Here is a 15,123-nt window from a genome sequence, read left to right as displayed (position 1 = left end):
ATATCATTTTCTTAGATAAGGGTGATTTGCTGGTGCTTTTTATATGACCATGAGTTTTGCGGTAGCTGTTATTAATCATTATATTTATATTGATTCCTTGACATTTTGAGTATCCCGCCTAACTTACCATTGAAAAGAAGTAATTGACGAAATGCCTTTAAGCATTAATTTTGGCACTTGGCGAAGTATGGCCAATCTCTCCAGTTTTCTTTCATATTAATTTTGTCTTTGATAGATCTAGTGGTGTGATCTATAGTCTTAACAATATGTTATCATGGGACTGCTTTGGGATTTGTTTTTATTTATGGTGTTGTGACCGATATGGAATCAGACAACATGGGAGGTTCTTAATACATTTATTCCATACTCTTGCTAATGTTTCTCATAAAAATACTTTATAGGAGTTTTGTGACCAATATGGAATTCAGATAACATGAGAGGTTCTCAATACATCCGTTGTTTTTCTATAATCTTGCCACTGTTTCTGTTATACGAGCTTCATAGGAGTTTTGTGACCAATATGGAAAACTGGTTTTCCATTGGCAAAATCAGAAACTATTTAGGACTTACATTTTGGGATAGTTTAAACAAAAGTGTTGGTGTTAGAGCTTCTTTGTTTTTTTTAGTTTCTTTTACTATGGAAATGGATGCCTTGGTCCTTTAGTTAATGGGGGTGGAATATGTTGTTAGGTATAGGGTTAATTGAGAAATATGAAATTTCTTCTTATAAAACCTGGAGTTTTTGAAGACTTAAGTGATTAAATGTTTCATCCCCAGTTTTACTTCCCCCCCCCCCCCCCGCCCCTGGATCAATCTCTGTCAATTGATCAATATAAATGTATGACTAGTTTTTTCCTCTGAGTAATAAATAGGTATGTCAATATTCACCGTGCAACTATCCAACATCATATTGTTTTTTTGAAACTTGTATCTGCGCTCTGGCTTATCTCTTATAAGAAAATAATTGAATTGCAGTTTCATTGAGGGCTGTGGGGGTTATGAGGTTTCTGATTTTTGAGATTTAGAAGCATCAATTTGTTTTGTTGATATCTGAGCTAAGCAGTAATATCTCAATATCTCATGCAAATCCCAACCTTCGAATAATTGGATTTTACTGATTAGGATGATTTTATGAGTGCCATATTGTGGTAAAAGAAGGCAGGTGTTCACTCAGATTGTTGTTTATTAGTTATTACTGGTAATCAACGATGTTGCCTGCATTTTGTCAGTGGTCTTATTTTCCAGTAAACTTCTGCGTCAGTAAACCGGAAATTGCTAGTTCTTTATGTCAATTGACACTATTTCTTACTTGGTTGTTCACACATCTTTTTCTTTTTCTCTTTTTTTTTTTGTTCGCTTTTTCTCACATCTTGGCATGCCTACTTTTTTTTATGTCTGTAGGAGATTAGGTGCTATGGAGTGTAAGTGAACTCTATGTCAGTGCTGCAGGTGTATATTCTGTATTCCAACTACATTTGTCTTTTTAAAAAATCTTCTCTTTTCGTCATTGAGGATCAAGATACCATATCTAGCATGAGTCAAAACCTTATATCTAATTGAGGGAAAACTATAGTTAGTACCTACTGAATTATAAGTCATAACTCAGTCTAATGCAATATTAGGATAAAATCTGGATTTTGAACGGTGTTGAAGAAATGTATAGAGCAGTCATTTATATTTACTTTTGGGTATGTACTTTGAAAATCTTCTCTGCTATGCTTCTTTGGATTGTTTACACAGAAGGTTCTGTATCAGGATGCTGCTTTCATAACTGGATAGACACCGTGACTGACAGAAGCATGTCGGTTTCCTCTACATCCTCCAACTTTCTTTTACTTGGACCTATACTTCATTTGGAATTAAAGGGTTATCTGGTGAACTTCTGATAAGTGAAAAACTTTCGTTGATTACAGGAGTGGTTATGACTCTTATGAGGTCCGTATCTGTTATGTTGTCATGAATGTAACACACATCTGATGCCAGCTGCACTGTTACTCATAGGCAATATTTTCCTATCAAATGATGGTATGAGTTGGTGGGTAAATAAATTGTGAAGATCATCCTGAGATTTTCTCTAATTGGTGGATGGTGTGAATCAGTGAATGTGAGTTTTCTTCATGGTAGTTAAATTAAAACCATGCTTTTTTGTAACAAGTCAGCCGGCTTGCATTCTGTAGAATCTTATTTTCTCTAGCTGATTCCTAATAAGCATTTTTATCCATTAACTGGGCAAGTAGTTGAATGAAGTTGTTGCTAAGGCTGGTCATAAGTAGTTCTGCAGTCTGCACAATTCCTGACTTTTATGGTATTGCACAGCGCCACAGCTAGACATTTGCTATTCCAAAGTTAATTTTTGCAGGGTGTTAAGCTTTCAGGTACTTTTATGCTAGAAACCGGTTATATGATGGTAGTGTTGAATCTGCTGATTACCCATGGAATAGGTCATATGCTGCTCCAAAAACAACCACGGTCGAGCTTTGTATTCTTTATCTGAAAATTTTGTCAGAAAATGGTTTTGATGAGAAAAAAAGAGTCGTAAAATGAACAATGCATAATGAAATGTAATTAACTTTAGAGTAGGATTAGTTTAATTAACCAACATCTTAGCCTACAACTGTCCTAGTGTCTATGTTTCTTTATCTAAGAATTGTTTTAACCCTTTGCTTTAATTGGTGATTTTCCTTGATTATAACCTTCTGTTTGGCATTTGTAAGATTCATCTGATTCATGTCTGTCGTTTACATTTCCTGACTTGCACCTTTTGTGGACTCAGGAAGCTCAAGGGCAGTTGCTTATGATTGAGATTGAGTGCCAACACTCGCAAAGGAGAGAGACTTCAAATTGCAATTTGCAACTAATCCTTTTTCAAGTTTCAGTCTTTAAACCAGAATTTGTTGGATATACAGAATTTCAATGTTTCATGTGAATTCCAGAGCCTTCATGTACTAGTGGTTGTACAATTTTATTTTATTTTATTTTATTTGATGAAATGAAATATGAGTTCAGTTTGACAGTCTAGTTCCTAATTGACATTTTTTAGTTGTTTAAAATTTCCAAGTTCTGCTAAATCTGCAAAATTTTTCCTATATACCAGTATTGCCCAAGTGCCAATTTCAAGCATCACAGTATATGATAAAATAGATCAAACCTGCAATGGTCTTCTTTTCAGCATCAAATTTCATGCTAACAATATACAGTCTTAAATGAACTTACCTCAAGCTTTTCTTAAATGGCCAGATTTTCTTCAAACTGTCACTTATAGTTAAGCTTTTCTTAAATGAATTTGCTACGAGTAGTAAACTAAGCTGGTGAAATGAAATAAACCCAATTTCTGATTGGTTCCAGGTTTCTGATTTCGCTGTTTCAAATTCCTGGTTACCTATCAGATACAACTAAAATAAACCCAATTGAAGAATTTTTGCAAGACAATTATAATTCCTTATTTGTACTCGCACTACAAATTTGTTAATACTGTATTAACTCACTCAACTATAATCTGGTTCAAATTCACTCACCCAACTTGACACCTTCACCAAATAACTTTCAGCTTTTCAGAATTCACTTACTTACCTCAAAAGTCAAAAACATTTACCCGGTTAATATACTTTCATGTTAACAAACACAAATCAAGCAAAAATCCAAAAGGCTGTACTCACAAAACAATCAACGAACAATGTTGAAATTTCAAATAAGATTGCAAGAAAACTCAAAACACAATTACTGCCAAAAACTTAGCTTGGAACAGAAATCAACTGACTTCAAAAGTCTCAACTCTTTAAGTAGGTTAAGAATCTCGAAGTTTTAACCCACTTTTCAATACAACTACCATTTCAGGATACTTTATTAGATTCGATCACAAAAACAACAAAAAAAAATCAAAAAATTCAATTGCGTATACCTGAAAATTAGAGAATAAAAATAATAGGGAGAACAAATATTGTTTTCCATTAATAACCATATGATTACAGAAACTGAATCAATCAGCTATTGACTCAATCCCCATACAACCCCTTTAACATACAGCCCTCACTAACCCCTTTAAAAAGCCTAATTTAAACTTATACTAACATAGTTACAAAATGCAAAAACACAAAACCAACTTCCAAGCCAAACACATCCTTAAACCTAACCCGAAACCAAATTCGCTATCATCTAAGCCTTCTTAGGGGATTTAACGCCCTTGGGAGAGGGCTTAACATCCTTGGCAGCCTTGTCTCCCGTCTTCTTTGGCAATAAAACTGGGTTAATGTTTGGTAGAACTCCTCCATGAGCAATTGTCACTCCTGACAACAATTTTCCGAGCTCGTCATCGTTCCTTACTGCAAGGAGAACATGCCTTGGGATGATTCTGTTCTTCTTGTTGTCTCTTGCAGCATTTCCAGCCAATTCCAGAACCTTCATTTCAATTTAAATCAATCATCAAAATCTAGATCCAAAACATACTAATAATTTCTTCCATAATTTTGAAAATGAACAACAAATTAAGACAAAATCAATGTTTTAATACGGAGCATAGAATAGCATTAAATGCTCACATCAAAATGAAATCAACATCACACATTTTCCAGATTACTATCAATCGTATCCAGAAATTCAAATGAAACCAAAACTTTGGATCTGAAAACACATTTTCCATAATAAAATCCGCATAAAACCTCAAATTCAATCAATAATGAACAAAATAAATCTGGAAAAATTAAAAAAAAATAATAATCATAATAATAAATCAGAGATTTGATTTGGTTGATATACCTCGGCAGCAAGGTACTCAAGAACAGCGGCTAAGTAAACAGGAGCGCCACTACCAACACGCTGAGCGTAGCGACCTTTCTTCAAATATCGGCCAATTCTACCGACTGGAAACTGCAATCCAGCCTTAACTGAGCGAGTCACCGACTTCTTCTTGGGGCCTCCGCCCTTCCTTCCGGCAGCTCCCTTCTTCGCCTTTCCTCCGGTAGTTGAATCCATTGTTTCTCTTTCTAGAAATTTGCAGAGATTTTGAAAGAGTTTGAAATGAGATGGTGAATAAGGGTGGAGGGAGTTGTGGGTTTATATAGTGGAGTTGTGGGAAATGGGTTTTTGGGGGGAGATTGGATTGTGGGTTTTGAGCCGTTGGATTTGGTTGGATTTACGGATTAGGATCTGTTTTGATAGCGATCCGTGTGCTTTTGAATGGACCAATGGGAAGCGAGTATCACTTTTTTGAAATTTTGGTTTGGGAATTGGAATCCCGCCACATCTCTTCTAAAATTTTCAACGTTATTTTTGTTTCCCTCTTTGTTACTTCGTACAAATTATTGTGAAAATAATATGGTTATTATTATTACTTGGTATTAGTGTATTACATAGGAATAGGGATGCTAATCGAGTTGAGCAATTCGTGAGCAAGTTGGACTCGACTCGACTTGCCTCGAGATGTTAATAAGCACGAGTTGAGTAAGCTCTAACTCGACTCGATAAGCTTGTGAGCAACTAAATAATATATTTTATTAATATAGAATTTACAAACAAAGTTATTACCATGAACAAATTTGACACTTAATAAGAGTTAATTTATATTATTAAAAAAGAAAAAGTAAATCTTTAATAATAAATAAAATAAATAAAAGAAAACTATATAAAGTGAACAAAAAACAATAAAGGCCTATAATTTTAGAAGGGCCAAAACTTTAATGAGCAGATCGTGAGCTACTCGACTCGACTTGAAACTATAACAAGCATGAGTCGAACAGGTTTTATTGGCTTAAAACTTTAATGAGCACGAGTTGAGCATATGAAAAAAGTTTTAAAGTCGAATTGAGTACCCTTTAGCTCGTGATCGACTCGCTCGATTAGGACCCCTACATATGAGTGATATACTTACAAAATGATTAATACTCGTAATGTATAATTAGTATTGTATTTACAATTAATTTTATTAATATAATATTTTATACTTCCTCCGTTTTTTTTTATTGCATCATAGGGTTTTTGAAGGCAAAATTTGGTAGTAGAAAAAAGTAAGAGAGAGAAACGTAAAAATACAAAATTGTCCATATAATGTAAGATAAAATAAAAAGTAAGTGTGAAAAAGTAAGGGTATGTTGGGTATTTGCAGTGTGAACATAGATATTTTTTATCCTAAAAAAGAAATGATGCAATAATAAGTAAACTTCCTAAAGTAGTAAGTGATGCGATAAAAAAAGAACGGAGGAAGTATATATTTACCGTATATGTTAAAATTCCGTACTAAGCCCTTGTTCTTTAATCTTCACCTTGTTAATTGTTTAAACTGATTAAATTTATTTTAGAGTTAGGCCCTATTCTTTCACCTTAAAAAAAATATTTAGTAAAAACAATTTTAGTTTTATACAAATAATTTTGATTCAGTAAAAATCAATAATTCAAAGAAAGAAATATAATAAAGAATCAAGTAAAAAAAATAAATCAGACTAGTATAATTAATTTCAGTTCAATAAAAATAATGTAAGTTCAACAAAAATAATTTTAATTCATTAAAAAAAATTAACAGGTTTAAGGTAAAGTGAACAGAGTCTTACTTATTACAAATGATATTTACTTAACTAAACTTATTTTTACTGCCAAAACTAACTTTTTTTTTTAAGTAACTAAAATTAATTTTTACTAAATTGAAATTAAAGTGAATAGAACAGGGCCTAATACAACTAGTATGTCACTCGTTTGTAAGTTTCAAATTCTCCCTTTTTTCAAAATGTATAACTTGAGTTTTTATATCTGTCGAAACACAACTTTGAATCATCAATATCTCTAATTAGATTTTAGTAAAAAATTATATTATGAAAGTAGACATTGTAACAAAATTTAGTCAAAGGTAACATGCGAATAATGCAAAGTATCAAGTGATGCATTTAAAAAAACGGAGGGAGCAATAAAAAGATATAAACATATGAATCATTTAATTTACCTGATTTTTACTTATATTATCTGAATTTATCTTTATCTTATTTGGACTAATCAACTTACCTAAACTTTTTTCAATTGTATTACCCTCTATCATAATGCGTACTTGATTGAATTATTTACTCATAAAGTTATTTTATTTGAATTATTAACTCTTATGTGAACTTATCAAAGCTTACTTTTCTTGAAAAAGTAAGTATTACTTTGTAAACTTTAATTTATTTGTTTGTAACACAAGCTTTTTGCAGTTAATACGTATAATGGCTAAGAGCCAATCCCAATCCAATCATGTATTCTAGTATATTTTCACCCAAATTTTATACTTCTTCCGTTTTTTTTAGTTGACACGTTTCCTTACTCACGTTTGCCAATGCATAAATTCAACCATTAATATCTTTAATTATCGATAAGCAAAACTTATGAAAAGTTGATATTTTGAAAATATATATCGTGACGAATCTAACAAGATCCCACATGACTATATTTTTCATTATATATAAAACACAAAACACTGTAAAAGGGAAGTGTGTGAATAGTGTTAAAGTCAAAATGTGTTATCTGAAAAAAAACGGAGGTAGTATGTTTCAATCAAGCTTCACAGCATCCAATGGTGTGTTCTTTACACTTTGCAAATATAAGTTTTAAGTCGTCATAGATAAGGTAATTATAATCACATCCAATATGTTATGTTAAGTTCTAAAAAGTTTATTCTCTTAGTTACACTCTTCCAATTAGGTCTAGTCCCTTTTAGCTGATCTAATAAATTCAAATTAGGTCAATCTAGATTCAATAAGTCAAACTGATCGAATAGGTCCGATAAGTTCAAGTGATATAAATTTACTACATTAGATAAAATGAAAGAACTCACCATTTCAAGGTCCATTCTAATCCAAATGTATGTTTCAATCATATGTTTTAATTTGTTTTTCCTTGGTGAAAGAGAGCGGCAAACTGCAAAACAAAATAACTGTTAGGAACTTGTGTTGCAAATGCTAACACATTTCTTGCTGCAATCACGCCTACGAATTTCTTTTTTAATAAAGTAACACAATGATTATAAAAAATCACCTCAGAAGGAACTAGTTGTGAATTCACGTCTATTCTGTAATTTGCAAGCCAATCCATTGCACTTGATATTTCATGTTCAACAATTTTTAATTAATTTAATAGATTTGTGCTGAAGATAATAGCCCTTTTTTAATTACCCTCTAAGTAGATACTCGTATTAGTGGATGGATTCCAATATGCTTGTCTTTCGCAAGATTGTTCTCCAAAAACTATCATATCATGTACCAAAGATCTTAGTTAGAAAAACTAAAATGTACCTGCCTAATAATAAAAAGAATACATAACCATCAATAAATGGTTGAAGAAAACATAAAGTGGATCTCGATGAATCATTTGAATGTGTAAATTCAAATAAACCATAAACTTTTACAATACTTATCAATAAGTGATCTAGTGTAAAGTTTTGCCTAGAGATCAAAACATACAAACAACACAAGAAGATTGTTTTGTGGATAGAATTATAATTATCTAAAAGATTATTAATTAAAGATCAAAATTATACACCAACCTATTGTCCATCAATTTTGTGAATGAAGTAAAAGGCTATTAGGCATAATCCAACTCAAGACTATTTGTTTATAACCATGAGTGTGATAATTCCATAAAAATAAATAAATTATGCACTAATTATACTTTATATTTGTCAAAACGTATGCACGTGGTACAAATTTACAATTAATTTGCATACGAAATATTTATCATGAGTAGATTAATTATAATGATGAAAAAATTTAATTCATTTAAGTGAATGCCAACTAATTGAAATGATTAAAGTTTTCAAAGGTGATAACCAATACCTAATATGAAATCTCATTTACATCTTTACCTTTTGTGTTTTCTCTACACCCAATTTTTATTTTTTATTTTATTAATTTCAAATTCTCTAAGGTAGTGTTTGGATACAAGGATTTAATTTCAAATGCTTGATTTCAAATCTGGAATTTCAAATACAAACATTCAATTCCAAAGTTTCTGTTTGGGAAAAATTTAGATTTATAAATCCATCATTTCAAATTTACATTGTTTGGATAAAACTAGAATTTTAATTTCAGAATTGTAAATGTAGTAGCTTAATAAAAACGTTATAAATTAAGTCATCCCATAAACTAAAAAATTAACCAAATTGATACAAGATCCTGAATTTGTAGCAACTTCAGAGTGAGTTGCTTTCGGTGAGATGATCATGGTCGGGATTGAAATTGACGAGATGATGAATTGGTGAGAAAGTTGCTTCAATAAAGAATTCAGAGTACGCTACAATGGAGGAGAGAAAGCTCCAAAGCCACTTTAATGGAGATTCTAAGCTATGCTGCAATGAAGGAGGGAAAGCTTCAAAGACAATTACATGGAGAATTCAGAGTATACTAATGGACAAGAGAAAGCTCCAAATCCGCTTAAATGGAGATGTCAGAGTATGCTACAATGGAGGAGCGAAACCACCATAGCTGCTTCAATGGAGGAGAGACCAAGCCCTAGGAGAGAGAGAATTGGGGAAGCAGGTGAATTGGTGAATGTGGAATTTGAAATGACAGGGTAAATTAAGTTATTTACAAATCCAGGATGTAAAGAGGTTTAGTATGTAGGTTGGAATTGACCCAAATTAAATTTCAAATTCTTTGGATTCCCAAACAAAGGATTTGGGCCAAATTCATCATTTGAAATGAATTACTTATTTCCAAACAGGCCATTAATATATTCCCAGCCCAAAGTCATTGTGCTTTAAGATGTAGAATCAAGGTTTAGCATGGCCCAGATGAGCAGAAAAGCTGCCTATGGCCCTAAGTAGCAGTATAGCACAATGTTTCTTGTCAAGTCTATTGTATTCCAGCATTTCAGCTATGAAAGGAGTAACTGGAGTAGAATTACTAGAATAGGCATCTGCCCGCTCCATTGATCAAAATACACAAATAGATGTAATCGGAAAATGTCAATGTATCAAGTATCAATAACAACTGCCTTTATGCATGAACAAAATTTTACAAAAGTTACAACTTCAGGAAAATAAAAATAATTATCACAGTTATCAAATATTCAAATGGGAAGATCAACATCTTTCACAATTTTATCCCTGCTGAAAGGAGATTGAGAACACCAAGGATCTTTTACCCTTGCTCCCTTTGTCCCATGATCCGACAGCTTATCATCACAACAAAGAAAAAAACAAAACTACTTGCTGCAGCTACATTACTAATCCAAGGAGAAGTAATTGCATGATCTTGCTTTTTCAAGGGCTTGAGATCAACAAATGGACTCACAGGGCTGCTTCCAAAGTTTCAGATATTTCCATGGAAAATTTCATCGATAGAGCAGAGCTCAATATATACTCATTTGCACAGGCAACAATGATTCAGCTACATATATTGAAGAAAATCATGATCATTGCTTGTGAGCCTGATGAACACGGATATTCCTCCCATCCAATACCTGTTTGGCAGCAGGAATGACAGGTTCATGATCTTCAGTTGCTAGATATGCAAAATGATGTGAGCCATTGGACACTAACCTGACCATCCATTTCCTTAAGAGCTGATGCAGCACCATCTTCAGAAGTACACTTCACAAATCCAAATCCTCTTGATTTTCCAGTGACATGGTGACAAATAACTCTGACTAGAAAACACAGAATCATCAATCAGCAATAATATAACAAGTAGAGAAGAAAGATAGTTCCATACTATCAACTTCAACAATAGTATTTCGTACTATAATATTACCTTCAATAATTTCACCATGCTGCTTGAAAGCATCTTGTAATACAGTTTCATTCGTATCATAAGAAAGCCCTAATCACAGAGGAAGAACACGATTGAAACCTGTTAAGTCAACAACAATTTTCCATGAGAATAAAAAAGTGTAATTGAATTAAAAGCAACCTACGCATGATATACGCACTACTGGAGCCATACACGCAGGTAACAACTATTCACATAAGGATTGGTTGTTGTTGAAGAAGATTTGAGTAATAAAGAATGATTGGATTTTTAATAATTAGTTGACTTGGATTCAAAAAAGAGAGGTGGGAATAAAGGACCAATAGATGAAGAAGCATAAGGGGGAGAATCACCTCCAACAAACAAATTTGTACAGGCATTACGAACCAGCTGAAGCATTGCAGAAGGGTAGGCTATACGTTCACAACACAGCATTCTGGTCAACATTATTATGCTTAGGTACTGGAGAGAATCAGAGCATGCTTCAATTCACTGCCAAATGAATGAAAAAAACAAACATTATTGTCTTGCAAATTGAACTCAAAATCAACCTTTATGGTGGAGCATGAAATGCAGATCTATTCTATAGCTTTGACTTCTTTAGAGCTAAAATAGCTCTTTTTTGAGCTCTTTTTTCTTCAAATCTCACTACCATCTAGTTTTCAATCACTAGTTACCATTCTTTAACATCTAGAGAGGGTAGGTAAATTTCATGTAAAGCTACAGGAAACTCATTAGCCATTACAGATCATCAAATTTATGAGGATCCAACTATAGGTCAAGGTATAAAGCATCAGCCCCAACCAACAATCTATGATTATATGAGGTATATGATTGTCAAAATCCCGGTGTTCAGTAGCTCCTACTGCAATTACAAGAATGATTACAGAACACAGAAGTTGAAATGTTGAGACGGACAAAATTTAAACAGAGCAATCTGATATGTTTAAACAGAGTTTCAACAGACTGACTGGAAAAACATGTAGTGTAGCAAACTCAAAAAAAATTTGAGACAAAACCTTAGCCAAACAAGTAAAATCCGAGAGGGGGGGGAGGGGGGGGCACTATCTCATTAATTACTATGGCAACTTCTCAGCTAGCCTGAACAAAACCCAAGTGCCATCACCAACAAATTTAGACAAACAAGAATCCAAGAATGAATTTTAACCAATCCAAATAACTTGCTCACAGACACTCAAAAGGATAATGTATCCTATGACCTCTATCTTGGGAAATATCGATACTACTAGCAGAATCTGTTCTATATTACTTCATAGACCCTCAAAAGGTTGAAAACTACACTAGAAAAGAGATTAGTGTTTACAAAGTAGTCGATATGAAGTATTACGGTAAAGAGGTGATGGAAGTCTTGAGCTTCGAGCATTGAACTAAAATGCCAAGTATAATAGACTAGCACGCACATAGAAAAGCAAGAACCTCATTGAAAGCTTTGTTTCCTCTTCGAATTCCATCCAAATTCAATGAATCTTTACCATCCACATCCCAGCAATACTAACAAGATGACTGCTTGAATAAACAAGTTGAATTGAAGGTAGACCTGATCAAACGTCGGCCGGGCTGCTGATTTTTTCTGCCCAAATTGTCGGGCCGGGCCGGGAATCGGGCCAGAATATTGCTGCCCAAACCCATCCCAGTCGGGCCTACAGGGCCATTTCGGGACTGCTTGTCTAAAGTCATCAATTTTAATTATTTTTTGTAATATAATGGTTTGTTATAAAATTAATTTAAGATGCATTATAAAAAGTTGTATTGAAGGGAAAAGACAATATACTTGTTTAGATTTGGATTAGAAGCGTAAGTGAAGGCGTACATCTTACTAAACTCACAATATCCTCAAGCTTTATCCCCTTGAAAGTAACCTTATGTTTTTCCACATTTCCTACTTCCTAGCCTTGTTACATATAAAGTAACTGAATTTGACATCTCAACAATAGAACATTCATTGATTTGGTTAAGAAAAGTTAAGTGCCACAAAAAACTTAAGACTTGACTGAAGCCATAAGCAAAGGAGCTTGAGATCTTGACGACAGCAAGCTTTACACTCATTTTTCTGTAGGTTTCTTTCTTTCTAAATGTAACACCAAAATTTCTAAAGAACCATCTTCCAAACTTCAGGAAGCAAACCGTTCATCAACCTCCTTTTCCAAGCTACAAACTTATCCTCTGCCAAACAACATTGCACCTCATCACAGCAGCAGTAATAATAGGTACCAAAGCGAAAGAAGCCTAAATTGAGTAATTGCCGGCAATCAAATTAACGATATTCTGAAATTAAACCCTAGAATATGAAATGAATATTCGATGTTTACCTCAGAAGCCGCTTAAATGGAGGAGAGAGAGCTCAGAAGGCGCTTCAATGGAGAACTCAGAGTAGGCACCAATGGAGGGGAGAGAGAGACGCAGCGTTGTGTGGAAGATTGAGAAGGAGAAATGAAAGAAATGAAAACTTGAGAAGGAGAGTAAGGAAGACGGAGTGACGGCTAGTGTGGAGGAAGGAAAGAAATGAACGAGTTAGGCTGTTAGGGTTTATTTTTCATTTAAATGATTTAATCAATTAATCTGTATACCCCATATTTTTCGGGCCGGGCCAGACCTACTGGCCAAACCCATCCACAATTTTTCGGGTCTATTTTTCCTTGCCCAAACCCGGGCAAATTCCGGGCGAGGCCATACTTGATCAGGTCTAATTAAAGGGCATAATCACATAATCATGCAGAATGAATATTCAAATTACTTGACAAAATTAATAGATATCACCTAATTGATGATGCTTTCAAACACCCAAGAAAAAATAAACAATAATATACATATTCGCCTTTTTCCGGCAATTTTTAAGAACATTAAAACATGATCAGTGAGTAATAGGAGAAATGGAATAAAAATAATAATAACATAACTATTTCTACAAATAAAAAAAAATGTGGAGAGCAACTTCAAGTCGATGGAGAGAAGGTGAATACAGGAGCTTTTTTAAAATAAAACCTCTTTACAAATAAACTGCTCTTCTCCTTCATTTTTTTTTTTTTTTGGAAAAAAAATGATCGAAGACAGGCCCAGGTCAAGTCAAGGGTAAAAGTTTTGCCCGTTTGGTTGTGCCGGACATGGCGGACTAGGTCATGCTCAGCCCGAAAAATACTTGCTCAAAACCTGTAAAATTAGATCAAGTCTAATAGGATTTCAGGCCGGTCAAAAAAATTCATAATAACTAAAAAACTTATAAATGCATGTCCAAGCCTTGTAGGATAATAATAATATGAATAAAAAAAATTAAAAAAAGTTGGGCGGGTTGAAAAATTATGCCCAAAACCAGGCCACCCTAACATGATCAACTCTATTTTCAATTCATAAATGTGATTTTACTAATGCAATCATTCATAAGGTTGTTCAAAGGTCCAAAATCCAAATCGAACTAATCTAAATGGATTTGGACCTTAATTAATATATTTATAAAAATATAATACTCCCTCCGCCCCTTTTTATAGTTTCCATTTGGAATCTTGACACTATTTATAATGTGAGAGAATTTTCTAAATTACTCTTAATATATAAGACATAACATAGTCATGTTGGGTCTTATTTAATTCGTCTCGATGAATAGATTATTAATATTCAATTGTTAAATTTTGTACTAATAAGCAATTAACGATATTTGTGGTCAAAGTGTTGTATTGACAAACGTAAAAGTCCTAATGGGCACTGTAAAAGGGGGCAAATGGAGTATTATCATGAAACACTAAAAGAAAATCAATTCAAATCATGAATAAATTGGTATTAAATTGTACCACGTCTTTTACTTGTTTAAGGATGTACTTGTATTTTGCAACTATCTTTTGAATTTTTAACAACTATTACTCCATATTTCAAGTATGTGTGTGTGTGTTTAAATACAATGTTATGTTGTCATATGCCAAGTGCATCATTAACATGCATGGCAAATTAGTAGATTATTATTGGTTAGTTGGATAATGACAACCTATGCACTAACAAATGTCATGGATTTAAGTTATAAGTATGATAAATGGGAAATAAATTAGGATCTTTATTTACCAATTATACTCTTTAATCTTATTGGTCGTTGGTGTGAACATGTGTTAACAATTCGACAGATTGATTGATTATGCCAATCTAAATTAGTTTTGTCGCTCTATTATAAATTCATATATGTTTATTTCAAGTTCCAACTAATCTAACTAAAATTTACACTGGTTCTTGAAACATTCCAAAATTTCAGAATTTCACCTCTCATTATGATTTGAACTATCACATGTCATATGTGTTAATAATATGCATGTTTGGTATTATTAATATGAAGTATAATTACAACGATAAATATATTGAGTGCATGCTTTACCACGTGGCTTTAACCTTGATCTGTTATAGACAATTCTAGCTTAAAGTCGTG

The 15,123-nt window shown here is 33.1% G+C and overlaps 2 protein-coding genes across 7 annotated transcripts; both read right to left on the bottom strand.

Moving 5' to 3' along the window:
- Window positions 1–3,919: 3,919 nt before the first annotated feature.
- LOC110688470 (histone H2A-like) lies at window positions 3,920–5,030 on the bottom strand. The gene is made up of 2 exons (XM_021865226.1): window positions 4,753–5,030; window positions 3,920–4,395 (listed from the first exon to the last, which is right to left on the bottom strand). The coding sequence occupies exons 1-2, from the start codon at window positions 4,966–4,968 to the stop codon at window positions 4,153–4,155; spliced, it is 459 nt and encodes a 152-aa protein (XP_021720918.1). The 5' UTR covers window positions 4,969–5,030; the 3' UTR covers window positions 3,920–4,152.
- Window positions 5,031–9,851: 4,821 nt separating this feature from the next.
- On the bottom strand, window positions 9,852–13,296 carry LOC110688468 (glycine-rich RNA-binding protein 4, mitochondrial-like). 6 transcript variants are annotated; one of them, XM_021865222.1, is made up of 5 exons: window positions 12,049–13,281; window positions 11,054–11,192; window positions 10,704–10,772; window positions 10,493–10,599; window positions 9,852–10,413 (listed from the first exon to the last, which is right to left on the bottom strand). In XM_021865222.1, the coding sequence occupies exons 2-5, from the start codon at window positions 11,145–11,147 to the stop codon at window positions 10,366–10,368; spliced, it is 318 nt and encodes a 105-aa protein (XP_021720914.1). In that variant the 5' UTR covers window positions 11,148–11,192; window positions 12,049–13,281; the 3' UTR covers window positions 9,852–10,365. The 6 variants fall into 6 exon arrangements, 5 of the variants coding, with proteins under 5 accessions (XP_021720914.1, XP_021720915.1, XP_021720917.1 ...); XM_021865223.1 differs by having other exon boundaries at window positions 12,138–13,281; XM_021865225.1 differs by having other exon boundaries at window positions 12,259–13,281.
- Between the last annotated feature and the right edge of the window lie 1,827 nt (window positions 13,297–15,123).

This window comes from Chenopodium quinoa, unplaced genomic scaffold (assembly GCF_001683475.1).
Source record: "Chenopodium quinoa cultivar QQ74 unplaced genomic scaffold, ASM168347v1, whole genome shotgun sequence".
NCBI lineage: Eukaryota > Viridiplantae > Streptophyta > Magnoliopsida > Caryophyllales > Amaranthaceae > Chenopodium > Chenopodium quinoa.
Note: the sequence above shows the minus strand (reverse complement) of the source record. Positions and strands in the feature narration are given on the sequence as shown.